Source organism: Ictidomys tridecemlineatus, chromosome 5 (assembly GCF_052094955.1).
Source record: "Ictidomys tridecemlineatus isolate mIctTri1 chromosome 5, mIctTri1.hap1, whole genome shotgun sequence".
Classification (NCBI taxonomy): Eukaryota; Metazoa; Chordata; class Mammalia; order Rodentia; family Sciuridae; genus Ictidomys; species Ictidomys tridecemlineatus.
The window spans coordinates 199,064,197-199,084,008 of NC_135481.1; the positions used below are offsets into that span (position 1 = coordinate 199,064,197).

General features: G+C 58.4%; 2 protein-coding genes across 3 annotated transcripts; one reads left to right on the top strand and one right to left on the bottom strand.

Annotated features, from left to right (window-relative positions):
• The first annotated feature begins 1,875 nt into the window (after positions 1 to 1,875).
• Positions 1,876 to 3,115, top strand: Rps21 (ribosomal protein S21). Its single transcript, XM_078052121.1, has 6 exons — positions 1,876 to 2,016; positions 2,228 to 2,289; positions 2,377 to 2,440; positions 2,560 to 2,631; positions 2,914 to 2,969; positions 3,052 to 3,115. Exons 2-6 carry the CDS (start codon positions 2,240 to 2,242, stop codon positions 3,059 to 3,061), a joined length of 252 nt encoding a protein of 83 aa, XP_077908247.1. The 5' UTR covers positions 1,876 to 2,016; positions 2,228 to 2,239; the 3' UTR covers positions 3,062 to 3,115.
• A 107-nt stretch (positions 3,116 to 3,222) lies between these two features.
• Positions 3,223 to 19,460, bottom strand: Cables2 (Cdk5 and Abl enzyme substrate 2). Of its 2 annotated transcripts, none has more exons than XM_021726319.2 (10): positions 19,095 to 19,460; positions 9,677 to 9,748; positions 9,512 to 9,604; positions 8,428 to 8,505; positions 7,386 to 7,494; positions 6,709 to 6,874; positions 6,222 to 6,325; positions 5,711 to 5,817; positions 5,379 to 5,583; positions 3,223 to 5,206 (listed from the first exon to the last, which is right to left on the bottom strand). In XM_021726319.2, the coding sequence occupies exons 1-10, from the start codon at positions 19,448 to 19,450 to the stop codon at positions 5,066 to 5,068; spliced, it is 1,431 nt and encodes a 476-aa protein (XP_021581994.2). In that variant the 5' UTR covers positions 19,451 to 19,460; the 3' UTR covers positions 3,223 to 5,065. The 2 variants fall into 2 exon arrangements, with proteins under 2 accessions (XP_021581994.2, XP_077908246.1); XM_078052120.1 differs by having other exon boundaries at positions 5,368 to 5,583.
• Between the last annotated feature and the right edge of the window lie 352 nt (positions 19,461 to 19,812).

A 19,812-nucleotide genomic window follows, 5' to 3' on the forward strand; every position in this document is an offset into this window, starting at 1 on the left:
GGTGGATAGAATACCTTTATTTTTATGTGGTGCTAAGGATTGAAGCTGTGCTAGATAAGCACTTGACCACTGAGCTATGGGCCAGCCTTCATTCTTAAGCTTCTTTTTACACCTCTGTTTTTGCTTTTTATGTGGTGCTGGGGATCAAACCCAGTCCCTCAAGCACACTAGGCAAGTGCTCTATCAGTGAGCCACAACCCCGGCCCCTCTTAAGCTCTTTTTTTTTTTTCCGGGATGCAGCCAAGTTACCTGCAAACAGTAGACCCTTTGAGGTCTTGCTTTTATGATTTGACAGGTATGATTATTTTCCATTGCCGAGGCTCTACCTAATCCTTGTGGACTTTTTCCTGTGTAGTTGATGGGGACAGGTCCAGTCCAGTCCAGTGGTCCACTGGATACTGTAACCCTTAAGTTTATAATTTTTTTGGGGGGTACTGGGGATTGAACTCAGGGGTGCTTTACCACTAAACCACATCCCCAGCCCTCTTTTGTATCTCATTTAGTCAGGGTCTCGCTGAGTTGCTGAGGCTGGCTTTGAACTGCAAAGCCAGCCTCCTGCCTCAGCCTCCTGAGCTGCTGGGATTACAGGCCAGCTAGGATGGTTCTTCCCCAGCTTTGGGAAAATGTGCTGACAGCTCTGGGTGGCTCTGTGGTACTCATCCTGCCAATCTCTTCTCTGGCACTCTAGTTGCTGCATCTCTGGCTGTTTTGCTAGGCACTCTCTTGATCCCCAGGCCTTGCTGGGCTAACCTACAGACACAGGGCAGGCCAACTGCAGAAAAAACACCAAGTCATCTCTGCACACGTGCTGGACTTCTGGAAAGAGCACATGCTTTAGGGCCTGCACAAACCAAGACTCCCAGAGGGCAATCACTTCTGACTCCAGGCTGTAGTCCAGTGAATGCACCAGCAGACAGACACCATAAACACTTGGTTTCCAGGTGTGAATGGGGAGCTTGCAGCTCAGATCCAACCAACCCCAGGTGCTAAACTCTTTCACAGTGGTCACCATGCTGCCTTGGGCTGAGAGTTCTTGGTGCACTCCATCAACACAGGCTTTGCAGCCCTACTGCGCACAGGGCCACAGGGTGAGCAGGTCCAGGAGAGGACCTGCAGGACAGGACCTCAGGTACACAGTTCCATGCTGGGCAGATCAGCAAGTGAAGGAGGGTAGTTCTGGGAGGGCCCTCAACAGTATGATCTGAGGGATACTGGTGAAAAGCCTGTGGGAGCTGAGGGCCAGGGCAGGCCTTGGCCCCGATTCCAGGGTGTCTGGGGTGGGTGACTCTGGGATGCAACTTGCAGTTTGGGAGTTTTCTATTTTCTTCACTAAGGGCCGGGGCACCAGGAGAGCCTGGCACAAGCACTTCCCAGTCCACACTGCTGTGGAGAAGGGCTTTTCCTTTTTTGGTCCTGGGGACTGAACCTGGGCACTTTACCACCGGGCACCCTGCCCCACTCTTTGTTTTACTCTGGGACACAGCCTAAGTTGCCCAGGCTGGCCTCGGGACCCTCTCGAGTAGCTGGGACCCCCGGCGAGTGCCACCGCGCCCAGCAAGGAAAGGAGGTCCTCAGGGGGCGATGACGATGCCGGGAAAGGGCTGTGGGCCTAGTTCTGCCCCGGTTCCGGCCGAGCTCCTCCTGCCCAGGCCGCGGTTTCTCCAGGCGCTGGCTTCTCCGTCCTGGGGCCTTAGGCCCAGGCCGCCGCGAGGCCCTCGGTTCGCGCTACTCCGCCTGCCCCTGCCGCCCGGGGGACCCGGCAGGGCCCGCGTCCCGAGCCGCCCTCGGCCCAGCTCGCTGGCCGGAACCAACCGCGCCCTCACAGCTGCACTCTCAGCGCGCGGGAGAGGCCGGAAGCGGAAGCGGGGCGTGCCAGACCGCCCCGCAGGACGCACGCGCAGATCCGCGGCGGTGGCCGACCCGGAAGCGCTCGCCGGGGCCCCGCCCACCACCGATATCGCTGCCGGGGCACGTGCCTCTTCCTCTCTGCTCTCGCGCTCGTGGTGGAGGCAGCAGGTGGGCCTCGCGGTGTGGGCTGCAATCTAGGCGGGGGCCGGGGCCGTGCGGGGCCGGGGCCTTGGGGGGCCGGGGGCGGGGGTGTGGGCGAGCGGGCCGGGGCCGTGCGGGGCCGGGGGCCTTGGGGGGCCGGGGGCGGGGGTGTGGGCGAGCGGGCCGGGGCCAGGCGGGCCCGGATCGCCGACCTCACGGCCGCGCGGTGGCCCCGCAGGTGCGCTTCAGCATGCAGAACGACGCTGGCGAGTTCGTGGACCTGTACGTGCCGCGGAAATGGTGAGCGCCCTTGCCCCTTGCCGTCCCTTGTGCCTTGGTCGGTGCCCCGCGGCCCCGCTCGCTCACTGTGCGACCCGTTCCCCGCAGCTCCGCCAGCAACCGCATCATTGGTGCCAAGGACCACGCGTCCATCCAGATAAACGTGGCCGAGGTGAGCTGGGTTTTGCAAGGCCTGTCCGTGGGGGACCCCGGTTCGGGACGTTGTTCTGGGCTTAGCTTTGTGCGTTGCTTTCCAAACCCCAGGTGAGTGGCATTTCCATGTCTTAACAGGTGGACAAGGTCACCGGCAGGTTTAACGGCCAGTTTAAGACCTACGCTATCTGCGGGGCCATTCGCAGGATGGTGAGTTTTCCCTAGGCGTGGCTTGCCATGGTCCCCGTCCCCAGCCTGGACCTTGTGAGTGTACGGTGGTTTCTGCCTCAGGCTGGTGGATTGTGCGTGGAATAGGTTTGCTGGAGCCCAGGAAAAGGACGACTCTGAGAAAGGACTCCGGTGGCTAGGAGCTTGCCAGCGTGTTTCTCCTGGCTGGTTTTTGGGCACAAATGTGGGTTTGACAAGGCATGCAGAACTTCTTGTCAGCTCAGGTGGAAACATTCTTTGAGTGTTTTTTTTTTTTTTTTAAAGGGTGAGTCAGATGACTCCATTCTGCGATTGGCCAAGGCAGATTGCATCGTCTCAAAGTAAGGCGGTTGTTGCATGTGGATGGAGTGGCCAGGGACTTCACCAGAGACATGGTTTAATACTGGCTTTGTTTTCTTGTAGGAATTTTTGACTGGAGAGAATTGGAGATGCAGAATATTTGTCATAAATAAATAATGAAAAGCCACCTGTGTGGGTCTGATCTGTCCCTATGGGCCCTGGAACAGGCCCTTTGCTGTGGATGGATGACTAGGATGAGTAATGTATGTAGTTAGCTGAAAGGAGAAACTGAAGTGTGTTGCAAAACCAAGTTTTACTTCAACAAACAAATACATTATCCATTTGAAAACAATCTGTGACATAAACTTGAACATTCTGAGGTCAGATACTTGCGTACACACATTCACATCCAGGACTGCTGTGGTGTGTGGACATGACACCAGGTCTGGCTTTGGTCACAGCCCAGACTTGACTTGGGCTAGAAAGTTACAGGTTCAAGCTGTTTGGTTTAAGTACTGGCTTTTTTGCAGCAGCTTTGGGTACCGCATGGCAGTAGCTCTGGGCATTGTTGAAAAGGACGTACAGAAGGAAGGGCTCCAGACACACCAGTTTGGTCAATGACTAAACTCATGACATAAATACACTAACCTATTTACTACCGTGTTTACCAGCCATTTCCTTAATATCAGTGCTTTTCAGAGTTGGTGGGGCCCAGGTCCAGTGTTTGCAGGCTGTAGTCTTGGAGGATAAAAGGTCTCTGGACTCTCCTTGGCCTTTTAGAAGACTGTGACCTCCAGCCATTCCCTTTCCTCAGCTGGGGTGGTCAGCTGTGTTGTACCTTTCCTAGGGTGGGTATGGAACTGGGTGTCTCCAGCAGTGGACTGCAAGAACACAGGCCATATGAACAGAATTCTTAGTCCCCGCTGGTGACAGTTTATGGGATAGACAGCCTTCTGCCCAGCAGCCACAGTTGCTGTGTTTGAGGCCAGCTGAGCTGTGAGGGAAGACCAAGAAAAGCCTTCTTGGTTGCTCAGTGTTCTTGGGCAGCAGCCTGGGAAACTGGAGTACATGGTCCTCTGCAAGAATATTGAACCTGGAAAAGCTGACGATGGCCCTGTGCTCTGAGCACCTGCACAGAAGGGACAGCGATGGCCCTTTGGCACAGCAGGCTGCACTGGTCGAGACAGCATCTACTTTCTGCCTAGGAAGAAAGGGCATTGACCTCCTGAGTGAGGAGGCTCTGCAGCAGCAATGCCTTCCTGCCTGAGGGTCAAGCATGGTTCTGAGGTACACCTTTGGCAGACCTCATGGAAGGAACCCAGTTGTTCCCTTGAAAGTCCCACAGAACCAAATTCCAAGTTAAAATAAATAATATTTGCACTGTCACAATATTGCTTAGGGGAATCAAGAGCCAGCGGTTTTCCTCACGGTCCAGTGTCATGGATAGATAGGTGTTCCCGGCAAGAGGCACAGGGTGGGTCCTGGCACGGGATGGGCTGAGGTCTGCCAATCCCTTTGGATATGTGACACAGCACTGGGGTTTCACAGTGACATGAAAGCTCAAAAACAGGTCTGAGTCAAAAAGAAAGATCAAAACAGACCAGGCATCTGCCCTTGGCTCAGCCCAGCACCAAGAGCTGCCTGTGAAAGTTTGGGGAGTTCTGGAGGAAGCAGTGGCCAGTGGGCGTGGATGCTGGGAGGCGCCTCTGGGAAAACGTTATACCCAAGATGAATGCTTAATAAGTTAGACATGGCAATTCAGGTATGTCATGAGGTCTGACATGCAGATCTCCAGTGCTGTGGCTGTGAGAGTTGGCAAGGCAAGGTGAAGGAGAGGCCAGAACTTGGATTCACCTCCATGTGATGGTTGTAAACCACAGGTTCTGGTGTCAGGCCCATCTCAGGCACATGAGAAGCGCCACACCCCCATACTGTCTGTGCAATACTCCAGGAAACCTCTCAAACATCCTTGGAGGTGTGGTGCACTTTGGAATGAAAGTGACATGCTTTTCCAAGGAAACCCAGAATAAGAGAAGCTGCGTGGGCTGGGAGGGGGCAGGTGGGTGGACTGCTGGCCTATGCCTGGGCCAAGGGCTGTGCTTCTGCCCAGCAGCCTTCCTACACATCCATGCCTGGCCTAGAGCTGCTGGGTGAGCCGTCTGTAGTGAGGTAAGACTTGGTTCTCGGGGAGGTACAAGGCCAGCTCCAAAGCCACGAGCACCGTGAACTCAAACCCAATGAGATCTCGCCTGTTGAACCGGAATCTTTCTTCCAGCTTCTGTGTGAAGGAGAGAGGTTCAACAGGTTAATCCCAGGACTGCACCCCCAACCTGAGCAGTGACTGGGTGTCAGCCACCTACTAGGCAAGCTGCTGGCAGACCTCCCTCCAGCATGGCCTTGCTCCTAAGGCTGGACTAGTCTGGGCCACCACAGCAGGGCCTCCTACTCACATCAATGAGCTGCTTCACTTCGTTCTTGCGGAGGTCACTGCTGATCTTGGCTGCAAGCAGCACACAGGCGCCAGCACACAGCTTGCGGTTCTGCTTGTTGAGCTTGCCCTGCAGCACAAGCTTCTCAAAGTACACGTAAGCCATGGACACAGTGCCTGGCTCCAGGCTGCACTCCTCCGACAGGTTCCGCATCTCCCGCTTCAAACTGGTGGGAGAGAACGTGTCCGAGGGCAGAGGCTCTGATGCTGCTGAGGCAGCTGCCACGGCTTGTGCCATGTGCCCTTGGGGTTATACTGGGGAGCAGGCTGGGACATCTGCCTGGTACTCCTTACCTCCGGATTTTGCTTAATGTCAGTTTGATGTGAGGGAACTTCTCCTTAAAGGTCTCGTTCATGTCCTTCTTGAGGTCTGAGGGCTTCACGTACTCTATCACTGTGGTCTGCAACAGAAGTGAAGCAGGTAGGGCCAGCCCACCTTGGGATAGCCTGGCACAGCCTGGGTCTGCACACATGAACATGAGGAGCTTCAGAGGGGCACCTGGATCTCCGAGAATGAAATGGCTGAAGAGCCCATCTGTCCTTGGTGGGGAGGCCCCAGCTGCCAGTCTCTGAGGGCTGACCCCAGGTGAGCATGGCCAGCCTGGCTCTCTGGCCTGCCTATGTCTATGGCCTGGGTCCCTTTCCTGCTGCTGTTGGTGTTCTGAGGTGGGGGGGGGGGTCCCCATGCACTGGCTATCTGGAGCTTCTGGGTGCCAGGGGTGGCTTGCCCACAGCCCACCCATGTGCCCTGAGCCGCGGTGGGGTGAGGTGGGCAGCTTGCAGGCCACAGGTGGCCGGTGCTCACCATGTATGAGGCAAAGATGAGGACCCGCTTGTGCTTTCCACAGGGCCACTGCGGGTCGTCCAGGAGGTTGGGATTATACTCCAGGGTATCTCCCACGTCACTCCCTGTAAGTAGAGGCAGCTCCTGACCCACCAGAGTCTGTGTGGAAACTGTCCAGTCCACAGGGGAGGCATCACAGCCAAGTACCTTGGGTCTGAGAGGAGCCCCAGGCCACAATTCCCTTCCTGTCCCCAGCCCAGGTGAAAGGGACAGGAGTCCTGTAGGGACATTGAGAGGTCAGGTCCCTTCCTGAAGCAGCCTGGGGCAGGGTGCCTCTTCCCCACCTGGCCTGGGCAGAGCCCAGAGCTGTGTGCAGCCTGGAGCCTTTTCTCTCCCGAGAGGCTCTGCTGCCCTGCTCTGCAGCCAGGCACTGCCATGAGCTCCGGTCTGAGTGTGGCCTATTGGTGCTGCTGCCTCCCCTGTGCCGTGGGAAGACAGGCTACTATACCTAGCTCTGTGCCAGCTGGTGCCGACTTGGCAGTGGCAGGTTTATGTCTTGACCCTGGCAGAGCCCGGGGGATGCTCGGCCGAGGCTGGGGCAACGGGCCGTGGCTGTCACTCTTGGGTGCGACCAGGGCGTTGGTAGGATACAGGAACTTTGCATAAGAGACAACCTGGAAAAGCAGTCACACTGGGGTTCAGTCCTGCTTCCTGACAGCAGAGGTGCAAACGAGTTGTTTTCCACGTTGCAGTGCACCTGAGCTGCCACAGAAAAGGAGCCCAACTCAGAGCCAGGGAGCAGCTGTGGGCACCATGCCACTGGCTCACCCAGAGCTGGTGGTCTCAGGCCACCAGCTTCCCATATTTAGTCTGGATCTGTAGTGATGTGACATCCCCTGCCTCTGAAGACCCTTAGCCTTAGCTACAGGCCCAGAGGTAGGGCCAGACAGTATGGAGAGTCTGGGCTGCAGAGGGGCAGTGCAGCATATGCCTGGCTGACCCCAGGTCATTTTTCAGGGCTGGCTAGAAGGGCATCTGCTGACAGGCATGGTCATTTCCCCAGGGCTAGGTGGCCCACCCCCCACACTCTCCTTCCCATGTCCCTCTGTGGGTACTGGCTACAGGGCTGTTCCTGCCCACCCTGCCCTCACTGTGCTGGCCGTTGGCTGGCCCTGGGGCTCTTGCCTTTCCGTCTGCTCCCAGTTCAACACCTTCCAACTCAAACACCATCTCAGAAGAAACGGAAACACCGCCAGACGGATGCCTCTGCTTCTGGCTGTCCACCCTCAGGTCACTGCAAAGCACAGAAGGGGAGGGGCTGTGGCCCTGCTACCTGTGGCTGGTGGTGGGTGGGAGCTGGGCCCTCCACAGTCCTGACAGCTCAGCACACCTGTCTGTCTGTACAGTGGTGCTCACGCCCCTCTTGTCAGAAGAAAAGTGCACAGGAATGGCCAGGAGGCAAGGCCCCAGGCTTTCATTGTGAGGCCGGCTGAGCCTGGCTCCTGCCCTGGCTCAGACATTGTCAAACACCTGGGTGGCGGTGGCAGTGACCCAGCTCAGCACGATCTTCAGCCACCCCTTCACCTGCAGCCACATCCCTCGGTGCAGCTCAGCCTGGACCCTGAGAACTGGTGCCTCTCCACTGGGGCGTAAGTTTCCCTGTTGCCAACTGTTTTTATGCCAGAGTTACACATCATGCTTCCCCACCCAACAGCCATTTCCTTTTCCCCTGAAGTGTGCTCAGGACACAATTGCCTGGACTAGTCACAAGGAGGCACAACTGTCTGCAAGAGGGACAGGAACCTCACAGGGAACCTACATAAAGAAGCCAGGCATGGTGGCTCACGCCTGCAATCCCAACAGCTCAGGAGGCTGAGGCAGGAGAATCGTGAGTTCAAAGCCAGCCTCAGCAACAGCAAGGTGCTAAGCAACTCAGTGAGACCCTATCTCTAAATAAAATACAAAATAGGGCTGGGGGTATGGCTCAATGGTCGAGTGCCCCCAAATTCAGTTTCTGGTACTAAAAATGAAACAAAACAAAAGACAGGTTGAGCAGAAACCAAGGGTCCTCCCAGAAAATGAGAACCCAAAATGGCCAGAGTTCCTGAGCTCTGGAAGCAGTAGATGTGCTGACCCTGGGTCTGCATAGAGCCTCCAGGGCCCAAATGGCCTCAGTCTGCACTGAGGGTCCAGACTTGCCTAGAGGAGAGTGCTGGTGCGTGCTCACCTGATCCGCAGGCCTTCTCCATAGGGCAGGACTGAGAAGGCTGCACACAGGGACCGCTTGGCACAGATGAGCACGATCCTGTGGGGAGGGCAGGGTCAGAGCCGGGCAGTGTCCTTTCCAGGGTTGTGGGCATTTCCAAAGGAAAACTCCATTCTGCTGAATCCATGTGAGGGGAAGGTGCCAGCCGCCCAAGGGGGCTCAGCCCAGGAAGCTGGGGCCTTGGTCAGCAGATCTTGCACCTCAGCACTGGGCTGAGCGAGCTCCCTGTTCCCTAGGATGTGCTTAACAGGGCACCCCTCCCTCGGGTGCTGCTGCAGGAGTGTGGGCAGGACTGCAACAGGCAGGCAGAGGACACCGCCTCAGGGAAGGCCAGGCCTCCTTTGTAAAGGCAGAAGGTCCACTTGAAGCCAGGCATGAGGTCCTGAGCAGAGAGAGCTTAATGGCATCAGAAGTGTCTGCAACACGAGGCTCCAGGGAAGACAGAGCTGCACCCACAACTTCGGACCCCTGCACTGGGTCCTCCCTGCTGGGGTCCGCAGCTCTGCACTCGGTCTGCCTGGAGCTGTCCCGTGCACTGTCTCCTGAGGAAACCTCCACATGGCTATGGTGCCTTGGGAGTGCTGCAAAGATGGCTTCCGGGGAAGGGGAGCTCTTTGGGATCCCCTGGGTCAGGGTGAGGGACAGGAAATAGGATCCCCACCAGGGCAGGTGGTACACATCCTCCTGGGGACCAGCCTGGTACTCTTTGGGCAGTTCAGCCTCCCCATGTGCTTCCAAATATGACCAGCCCCGCCTCGGGACACATCTCAGCGCTGAGCCTATTTCTGCATTTCCAGTGTTCCCTTCAATTCTTTTCCTGAAGGCGTGAGTCGGCCTGGAGGCTCTTCCCCAGGGATTGCAGAGTGGGCTCTCTGGGCAGGAGGGACACCTGCTTGTGCTCTGTGGGTACAGGGGAAGGTGTCTGCTTCTAAATGGTCATGGGATGGGCTGTGGGCACAGGGACAGGAGCCTGGTCTCCTGCAGCTGGCCTCCAGGGACCATAGGCTAGACCTGGCTGCCCTGGCCTGGGCCCTGGAGCCGTCACCTGCTGTTCCTGGTGTCATACTGCCTCATGTTCTTGATGAAGTGGGTCTTCTTCAGCCCTTTGTGTCTTGGTGATCCAGATGCGTGTTTGGTCCTGCAGGTAAACGAATAGGTCACTCCTGTCCTCTTGGGACCCTGTCTATCCCAGGGGTTGGAGGTTGCCTACCTCTGAACCGAGGCACATCCCACTGCATCTTCCAGAAACTCAAGGGAGCAGCGCTGAGACGTGACTCGCCGCCTGTGAGGAAGACAGTGCAGCCTCAGGACCCGCCACAGGCTTCAGGGCCACCTTGACAGCTGTGCTACCTAGGTAGAGCTGGTGCCGCAGCTGTGCAGGGCAGAGCCGCTGTGGGGTGAGGAGAGGCCAGGCCACACACCTCTGGGCTAAGAGGCTTTGAGGGCCTGAGAGGAGGAGGGAGGGAGCAGTCCTTGGGTTCCTTGCTAGGGAGGAGTGGCCCTGCTGGGCAGGCTCTGTAAACAGAACAAGTCACACTGAGCTTCCAGGCCCTGGAGGGTGCTAAGTGCTCCACCTGTGGGGGCCACCTGGGGCTGAGGGAGCCTGCCCTTCCTTACCGCAGGGCAGGCCCCACACTGTGGCCCAGCCCAGAGGCACCACCAGGCACAACACAGCCTTCTCACATGCAGCTGCTCCCTCAGGAGCACCCCCACCTGGCTCAGGCCTCACAGGGCTAGTCCTGGGTTTAGAACATTCTTTTCCAGCTCGGCTGGTGGCCCCGTACTTCTGGACTTTAGGGTTTAGCTGTATGTTGCCCCTCAGCGCTGCTGGACTGTGCTGTCCTGTGGGCATGGGACGTCTGTGGCAACATCAGTAATGGATCTCCCTGCCTCCTCTACAGGAGCAGCAGTCCCAGGGGATGTAGCAGGGGCCATGTACTCACTGCTGGCCCCCAGTGCCTATGCCCAGAAGCCAGGATACAGAGGCAGAGTTTGATGGCACACGAGAGAGCTCTGAGAAGGTGGCCTCCCTGCACCAGGCGCTGGGAACGGGGCTTCTCAAGCTGGAGATCTCAGAAACCCTGCATGGTCATAATTTTGCACCAAGACTGTCAAGGTCACCAGTGACCTCCTGGTCCTCACAAGGGAGAATGTCTGGACCTCACAGCAAAGCTACCAATACAGCTTCCAGAGGCCAAGCAGCACATGGAAAGGGCCTCATGGAAGGCAGGTGGGTCTGCCCCAGGGCAGTCTGAGCCAGGGCCCCACTGAGAGGACAGAGACGTCAGGGGTCAGTGCTGAGGCTGCACCAAGTTGGGTACCACCCCTCCCGAAGTTCTCTGTCACAGCTCTCAAGCACCAGGCTTACATGTGAGGGGCTTTACTTTTAGCTTTATTCTTCCTTTTTTTTTTTTTTGTGGGGTGGGGGATGAACCCAGGGCTTTGTACGTTCGAGGCAAGTACTCTACCAACTGAGCTACATCCCCAGCCCTATTCTTCCATTTTTAAACAAGTGGTGCATATATTTTAAAAGAAAAATCTAGAAAATATATACAGAAGCAAACATTTAAAAACCTTTCACCCAATCACTCATAATCCTCCTCCCAAGGCCAGTGTGCTACTGTCCTGACACGGGGTCACTGCAATTCTCAGGGTCATGCTGTGACCATGCTGCAGCCACCTCCCTGTGTAGACTGCACACCTGGCGTCACGTGCACTCCCAGTGTGGGCTGGGCTTGCCCCGCTTTGAGAGAGCCCTGGACTGGCAACCCTGTGTCCCGGGCACTGGGCCCACTGAGTACCACTGCGCAGACGCCAGCCCTCGGCACTCCTGCCTGACGACTCCCCGAGGAGGCCCCGAGAGGAACTGCTGTCCCAGGACGGCTCCTTGAGCCAGAGGTTCTAGGCTCTGCCCAAGGGGAAAGGTAAGCCCCTAAACAGAATCTGAAGACCCATCCATGAGCCACACCCTCCTGCCTGGACTCCAGGACCCCCAGGAACTTTCCATAAGTGAAGGGCTGAGTCGCATACTTGCTCCTGCCAGGACATGGCACCTGCTGGCCCCCAGGTGCACAGGACCATGCTCGAGGTCTTCCTGACATGGGCACAGGAACCTAAAGAGATCAAATGGCTCTCAGGCCCATGCAGCAGAGAGCAAAGCTGGGACTTGAACCCAGGTCCACTTGAGACTGCAAAGCTTTGCTCCTGTCCTTGTCCCAGGAGCCATGGCGAACACGCTGGGCACCCAATGTTTCAGGAGTGCAGTTTATGGTTCACACCACACGGCATTATAAGGAGAAGCATACCAGTCAAGATGATGACAAGAGTGAGTGCTGCAGGTGACGGTGCTGATGGTGTTGTTAATGATGGTCTGGTGTTGACTGTATTGGTGGCGATGGTACTGGTGACTGTGGTGTTGTTGGTGATGACAGTACTGGCAGTGAGGTGACAGAATGCCATTAAGGCTTGATCAGTGCTGGACACTGACCTGCTGTGCCTGTGCCTGAGGAGCTAGGGAGCATCACATCTTTCTCCAGGGTTCTGGGGCCAGCTGGGGCAGAGGGCTTACTGAGCTAAGGCCCTGCAGGGCTGCTTTGTCAGCTCCTGTAGCACCTGCTGGCTCTGCAGCCTAGGGCTGCCCACGTCCATCTCCCCAGAGGGCACTGATGGGGAGCTCCTGTGCAGGACCAAAGACTTCACACTGACATGGGCACTCCTGCACGCATGCAGGAGACACGTGACCCAGCCTGTCTGCCCTCTGACCTAAGCCAGAGTGGAGACTCAAGAGGCAAGTCTCTGACTGGATGAGGGTCAATGCAAGGGGACAGAGGTGCTGCTAGGTGAAAAGTGCATGGGGACAAGAGAACAAACCTCTGGTCACAAAAGGACAACTGGTTTGACATGCGAGACACGAGCTGCAGAAAGGCGAGAGCCCTGCACGGTGTCTGTACTGTTGTGCAGGCTGCAGCCCTGTGGCCTTCAGTGATAGCACCCAGAGCCGAGTAGTGTTCCCCTCAACTACAGAGTATGACTGCATTTAGAAACAGGGTTTCCAAGGAGATGATGAGGGTAACCAGTCACTAGATTGAGCCCTGATCCAACCTGAAGGATGTCCTTATAAGAAAAGACCAGGGCCGGGCACGGCAGTGGCATGCAGGCTGGCATTGGCATGCCTGTGATCCCAGGGCTCAGGCGGCAGAGGCAGGAGGATCACAAGTTCAAAGCCAGCTTCAGCAATTTAGGGAGGTGCTCAGTAACTCAATGAGACTCTGTCTCTAAATAAAATATAAAATAGGACTGGGGGTGTGGCTCAGTGGTCGAGTGCCCCTGAGTTCAATGCCTGGTACTCAAAAAAAAAAAAAAAAAAAAATCAGGACACAACATAACAAGAGGGAGGAGAGGCCACAGGCTGGAGAGGAGGCCCCAAGAAATACCCACCCTGCCCACACCGTGGTCTTGGCCTCAAGAGTCCAGAATGAGAGGAACGGATGTCTGTCTGTTGTTCAAGCCACCAGGTAGAGGCGCTATCATAGCAGCCCAGCTGACTAACCCAGCTGGCAGGAAGCCACATGGTGGAGTTGGGCCGGATGGTCTGTGAGCTCACCTCGCCTCAGCCCACTGTCTGCACGGGATTCAGAACAGCTGGGCACCTACTGTGCATCACGGCTGTGTGTTAAGACATGACAGGTCCACCCATCCGCAGACTGCTGACCCAGAGTGGCTGATGTGCTCTGTAGCCTGTGCTGTGTGGCCTGGGGCTGCCTGCAGGGCTGCTGGGCGTGCACTTCCCAGCAGGGTGGGCCTATGTCCCTAAGCGTGAGCCAAGGCCAAGTCCTGGGGAAGGGAGAGGGAGTTCATGGGAGCTGCAGCAGCCTTCGGGTGCCAGGCAGGCACCTTCCTCGCAGCATCTCCCAGCAGGACCCCTGACCTGAGCGAGGTCTGGCATGCTCAGGCCACCTTCTGACTCTGGCAGAGACAGCCTGGAGTGCAGGTCCACACCACACCCTCACCACATAGGTGCTGGCGCTAGGGACAGAGCCACCACTTCACACCAACACTTGTGAGGCCAGGACATTAGTCACATCATGTGGCAGTGGCATGCAGGCTGGCACAAGGTCACACAGTGGAGTGTCCAGGTCCTGGTGGGCCCCTGCTGTCACCCTGACCCACATGCATAGGCTTCCTTTCTCACTGTGTAGTGACGTGGGCCTCCTAGATGACAAAGGCTGCCAGAAGACAAACCAGGACTGAGAACGGAGGCAGACCCAGGGAGTGTAGCGAGCCGCTCACTGGCTACCGCAAGAGAAGTCTGTGCATCCGCCTGCTCTGGCTCGTGGGGGGCAGGGAGCCAGCCTGGCAGGGCCCTAGACACCTGGCCTGGGAAGCCTGTCCAGGAAAGGCTGGGCCATCCAGAATGGCAGAGGGAAGAGGGGCCCAGAGGCCTCTTCAGACAGTGGAGGGGGTGCTGAGAGCCCAGCTGCAGGCCAAACCATGTCTGGCAGACACCTAGGAGGCATGGGATGCCCTCTGAGCACTGCCCGATGGTGAGTGTCATGCTGGGTGAGGGGCTGGGCCTGCCCTGAGGAGGTGCCTAGCTGATTGCTGGATGCACAGGCCTGGAGCTGGGGAGCAGCCAGCTGAGGCGAAACATGAGGGCCACTCCTGTGTGGCTTCCTCAGGCTCATTCTCTTAGCTAATTACCCAGTGATGCCCAGGTGACTCCAGCACACCTGGGATCTCATTTGCAGGCCTGCAGAAGTAGCAGCGGAAGCCAGGGCCCCTGGTGGCCTGCAGAGGAGCTGTAGGCAGACACTGACCTCTGCTGCCTGGCTGGCTCCTCCTGCCGCTTTCTGGACACTCCAGGGATTCTCTGGGCAGCCTGTCAAGCCTTCCCAGCTGGCCCCACAGATCCCTCTCTGTGACTTTCCACAGCACTCATGTGTAAACCCGGTCCTCACACCTCTGCTGGGCAGGCAGCGTGCTCACTCTCAGCTTACACGTGGGCACACAGGCACAGAGCCAGGCAGCAACTGGCCTGAGGTAACACAGCCAGTAAGAGGGGAAGCAGGGGCCAGTGTCTAAGGCCCAGCCTCTCCGGCAGACCCACATCCAGGGGACAGGGCAGGACTGCTTGCCCCAGAGCAGCCTGAACTGGACTGGCCCCACTGGGAGTAGTGCACACCAGTCAGCAGGCGGACATGGACAGACGGACACACACACACACACACACACACACACACACATGGGCCATCCAACTGCAGTGAGCAAAGACATGACTGGGGCAGAAAGAGCCACACGTCACATGGTGTCACACACCAGAGAGTCGGTGAGGGGATGGCCAAGGAGAGTCCCAGGAAATCTTCTGGGGGTTGTTCTCTGGAGCGAATAGTGGCCATGAGGGGCCCCTGCCCAGGTGAATGACGGAACTGCAATCACATGCACACGGTCACCCTGCCATGCCCATCTGTTGACATCTCAATTTGAACAATGCTAAAGACACACAAACAAACTGACAAGAATATCTGGGGTTTTCTGCCACCTTGGCCACCAAGCGCACCTCCTGCCCCTGACGTCTTGGTGAGTCCAAAGCCTGCTGCGTCCACTCGCCCTGTTAGCCTCAGCTCCACTAGTTACAGGAACGAGTCTGGGGTCTGCTGGCACTCCCTGCCTGTGGCAGCCATCAGCCTGGAGTCGGGGGTTGAGGTGAGAGGGAGGCTGCCAAGGCCAAGAGGGCAGGGTGCCCACCCATTTAGCACACCTGCTGACCCCACCCCTGAATGTCCCCTGAATAAGGGGTGGCAACCCCTGCTATCAAGACACCTCCCCAAGGGTGCTGAGCAGAGAAACCACTGCTCCTTAACTGCCGCTCTCCTGTGGGACAGCTTCTTCGCTGTGGCTAGATGCCCAGGAGAGGCCAAGGCAGGGCCACCTCTCCGAGAAGGAGGGCTGTGTCCCCATTAGGAACCAGGGGAGTGGAGGGTTGCTCAGTGTGCTGGACTCACTTGGGATGGCACATGAAGGGGTTGCAGAGGCGCTTCAGAGAGCATGGTGCCCTCCAGAGGCCACGCGCTTCACCTGCACTGTCACCAACACCAGGGCATGTGACCACCTGGCCAGGGACTTACAGTGCCTGGCCTGCCTACCACTGTTTCCTAGCCCGAGAAGGGGGCCTAGCACGTGAGAGCCCCCTGCACACATCTGTCGAACGAGTGGGTGGTCCTGGGTGCCTGTCCCACTGAGCCCCAGGCACAGCAGAAGTCCAATTCCAGAGCTCCCAGCAGAGGCCTGCAGTGGGACAGGAGGGCCAGGCCCCTGGGCTGCAGCCTCAGTGCCCCTCCAGCTGGGTTCCAGCTGGGCACAAGAAACCCCAGTCAGTTGTAAACCAGCTGCAGGCACTGACTGCCAGATGCGCCTAGCTGGCCCTGGCCTGCGGCAGCCTGCAGAGGCCACCAGGCCTCTCCCCAGAGGGCACCTGCTCTTGGAGCACAGCTGCCTCTGGCTCAAGGCCGCGCCCAGCCACGTCTGGCTGCAATCTTCAGAAGGGCATCTGCCTGTAGGGACACCCTTCACCCCTTGTTATGAGGGGCACTAACCAGGGCTGTTTCGGTTGAACTTAGTCCCCCAGAAAGATATGCTGAAGCTCAGGCCTCGTACCTTAGCTGTGATCAAGTTAAGATGAGGACAACCGGTCCTGGGAGAGGAAGAGGCGGGAAGAGGACACCCAGGGAGAGGCAGCTGGAGCTGAAGAGGCAGGAAGGGGTCCAGAGAGATCCCAGCTCTGCCCAGCCCTGGAGGCTGGAGCGGGAGGCTACTGCTGCCGTGGGAAGCTGTGGTCGGTGGGCCTTTGTCATGCCCAGGGGACCCACGCAGGCCTTTCAAAGGATCTGGACAGAAGTGTGGGGTGAGGTGGCTGCCAGGCAGGGCCCCTGAACAGTTGCTTCTACCCGTGAGGGAGCCCAGGGGTGCAGCTTGCTCTCGGGCACGGAGTAGTTGAGTTGCCCAAACCGAGAATAAACAGTGTTATTAGTTCTGTGAGGAAAACAAAGGTTCTGGTGAGTCCCTGGCGTAGCAGGCACTGCTGAGAGCCAAGAGTAAACGCAAACTCCTGGAAGACTGAGACGCGGAGGTATCCTGGCAGCCTTGCTATAGTGGGAGGCGCTGCTTGCCTTGCCCTGACTGCTGTCCTGTACCTTGCTGAGCCCTTGGAATCATCTACCTCAGGGAGGTGGTGTTTCATGTGAACCTATCTTAGAGAGGAGGAGACTGAGGCTCAGAGAGGCCCCTTTAGCTGTTGGAGATCACAGAGCTACTGAAAGCTGAAGACAGAATTTGAGTCTGGGTCCCCAGAGCTGGGTCCGATGCCATCCTCACAACATGAACTTTAGGGCTGCCTCCAGGACTTCAGCGGGTCCTGGAGCTCTAAATCAGTGGCCAGTGGCTTCCTTAGCCAGGTTGGCCACAGCTCCGTTCCCTAGCAACAGGCCTGGGAGTAAAGGAGGGCAGATGGTCCTCTTCCTAGGGGCCACTGCTCATCAGGGGAAGGGCTGTGAACTCAGCAGCAGAGCACAAGGAGGGGAGACTCTGCCACAGTGGGCCAGCAGTGTGCAGGAAGGACATCCCAGTGGAGACTTGAAGGCAGGCTGAGGAGGGAGGGATGGTTTGCTGGAGGGCCTGGCCAAGACCAGAGGCATCCCTCCACGGCACATCTGGCCTGCTGGGGGGAAGTGGCCGCTCTCCAGAAGCCTCAGGGAGGTAAACCTCCACCTGAACGGCTGGAGAACGAGGAGGGGCAGTTCTTGGAGTGACCCCACTCTGGTTTTGGCGTCCCACCTGCTCCCTGGACTGGCCCATGGGCTGCTAGTGTGTTCACAGGGTGTGTGAACTCTAGGCTGAAGGGGACCTAAGGCTCCCAATGCAGGTGTGCCCATGGCCAGAGGGGGGAAGGAGCTCTGTGCCCACCCCAGAGATGGGCCTGGCTGCAGGGGGCTGCCTTCTCTGGGGTCCTCACAGGGCCTCCTGCTGGTCTGCAGAGTCACTGGGCAAGCCATGTGCATGTGCTTAGCTGTCACATTCAGGGCAAGTCCATCTGCTGCCCCAGCTGGTCCCTCTAACTGTCCCCTGGCAGTGGCCAGGCTCACCTTGGGTGAAGGTCTGGTGGAAAGGCTCTAGCCCTCGGAATGGCCACAGTGGGGGTGCCTCAGCAAGCACAGGCTCATCCTCTGGCCTCCAGAACATGCTGGGTGTGAGGCTGGGAGCCTGGGAACAGTGCTAGGCTCTGGACTCAACCTCCTCAGCCAAACACCCCCGAGGAACACCATCACAAGGCCTGCCCAGGGGCCTGCTCAGTGACCTCCAAGTGTGAAGAGCTGTCTCTGCCCTGAGTCCACCCATGCCAACCCTGATCAGGGGCTCCCTGCACAGTTCAGGGACTGCCTGGCGGGGCTGCCCAGCAGGGCTCTGTCCTGCAGTCAGTGAAGGACCAAGAAGCAGTCTTTCAGAAGGGACCAGAGATAGCCAGGCCTGACTCCTGTGGTCACTCCTCAGAGTGAGAGCTATAGGGTTCAGAAGGGGTCAGGGAGACAGGGTCACCTGGGGGGCAGAATTCTCTGAAAGAACACAGGGTATCAGGCAATCAGGGCCATCTAGGCAGGGGTCAGAGCCTAGAGGAGCAGAGTTCAGGGGTAGGGGCTGTCCTGGGATGTTCCCCAAATGGAGTCAGGGCAGGGAGTAAGTGCAGGCCCAGGGGTGCTGAACTAAGAGGCAATGGGGTATGGGGTTGCAGAGTCCAGCAGCCATGGATAGAAGGAAGGGAAGTCTGGATGGGTGCAGAAGGCTCTGAGAATGGAAGAACAAGTGTGGGGAAGACCCCAGCATGTGGGCAGGAGTCATAAGACGGACACGTGGCCGGGCATATCAGGGATGTTTGGGGTTCCTATGTCCAGAGCACTGATAAAGTGGACTGGGGAAGGGGTGTGTCCAGAGCTGACAAGGCTCTGGGTCTGGAGGCTGATAAAGACGGAAGGAATCCCGAGGCCCATGTTCTGGGTACTCCCCAAGGTAGAGAAGAACCCGTCTCCAGGGGCTGAGAGCATTAAGAGCATTCTGACCCCATACGTGGGAGTTGACAAAGTCTGAGGAAACCCTGGACAGAGCCCTAGGTCACCCAAACTCTGTCCCTTGAATTGATCTGACAGCCCAGATCACTGCCACCCCTGTGGCCGGGCTGTTGGACCCAGGTCACCGCAACCTTGACTACTGCATTTTGGACTGACTGTGCCCCATCATTCCACCCCTGAGTCATATGCTGCTGGGACCCAGGCCATCCTGACTTCTGTGTCCTGGGTTTACTAGCCCCCAGGTCACCCTGACCCCTGTATCCTGGGCTATTGGGCCCCAGATCACCCTGACTCCCAGTTCACCGTGATACTGCGACCTGGGCTGATGGGGTCCAGATCACTCTCACACCTGTGCCCTGGCCCCTGCATCCTGGGCTGATGGGGTCCAGGTCACACAAGCCCTGCATCTTCGCTGATGGGGCTCGGGTCACTCTCACCCGTGCATCCTGAACGACAGTCTAGGCCCCCCTGGGCCCAACGTCCTGGGCTGATGGCTCTGACCACCCCACTCACCTCTGGCGCTGCCCGTCCAGGGCGAGGCCGGCGGGCGCCGTCGAGGGGCTGAGCAGGCCCTGGGGCGCAGGCCGGGCGGGCAGCCCTGGGAGGCCGGCAGGCGGCGCGGGCGGCGGCGCGGGCGGCTCGCGGGCCTCGGCGGGCGGCGGCGGCGGGGGCGGCGGCTTCTCGCCGCCAGGGCCCAGGCTCGGGGGCCTTCCGTCCAGGGAGATGTTGTTGAGGAAGAAGAGCGCGGCCTGGCGGCGCCGCGAGTCCCCACGTCTCCGAGGCGCGGGCGGCGGGTTGCGGGTGGCGGGCGCGGGCCTGGCGGGGCCGGGGGCCGGGCCCGGGGCTCCTCCCGCCGCGGCCGCGGCCATGCTCGAGTGCGCGCCGCCGCGCGCTGCGCGCCGCCCATTGGCCGCGGCGCGCCCACTTGCAAATGTTTCACCGTTGCGCCCGCCCATTGGCTGCGGCGCGCCCACATGCAAATAACTCGCCATTGCGCTCGCCTATTGGCTAGAGTGGCGTCGTGGGCGGGCGCCACGCCGCAGCGCTCCCGGGTGCTAGAGCTAATTTGGGCTCGTGGCCGGGGAGCTGGGAGCCGCGCGCAGGGGCCGCGCGTAGGGCGGCCTGAGAAGCCCCGGGTTCGAGACCTTACCTCGCCGACCGTGACCCCTGGCAGGGCCAGCGTGCGGCTCGGTTTTCAGAAAGCGCGCATCGTAGGCTTCAGATCCGGGGC

Bases quoted from the DNA above. Each gene is read 5' to 3' on its own strand.
- Rps21 (XM_078052121.1), top strand. From the start codon at position 2,240: ATGCAGAACGACGCTGGCGAGTTCGTGGACCTGTACGTGCCGCGGAAA. The intron at 2,441-2,559 runs GTGAGCTGGGTT...ATGTCTTAACAG, and splicing joins TCCAGATAAACGTGGCCGAG to GTGGACAAGGTCACCGGCAG. The intron at 2,632-2,913 runs GTGAGTTTTCCC...TTTTTTTTAAAG, and splicing joins GCGGGGCCATTCGCAGGATG to GGTGAGTCAGATGACTCCAT.
- Cables2 (XM_078052120.1), bottom strand. From the start codon at position 19,450: ATGGCCGCGGCCGCGGCGGGAGGAGCCCCGGGCCCGGCCCCCGGCCCC. The intron at 6,875-7,385 runs GCAAGAGCCCCA...CTGCTTTTCCAG, and splicing joins AACTGGGAGCAGACGGAAAG to GTTGTCTCTTATGCAAAGTT. The intron at 5,207-5,367 runs GCCCTGCTGTGG...TCCTTCACACAG, and splicing joins CTCATTGATGTGAGTAGGAG to AAGCTGGAAGAAAGATTCCG.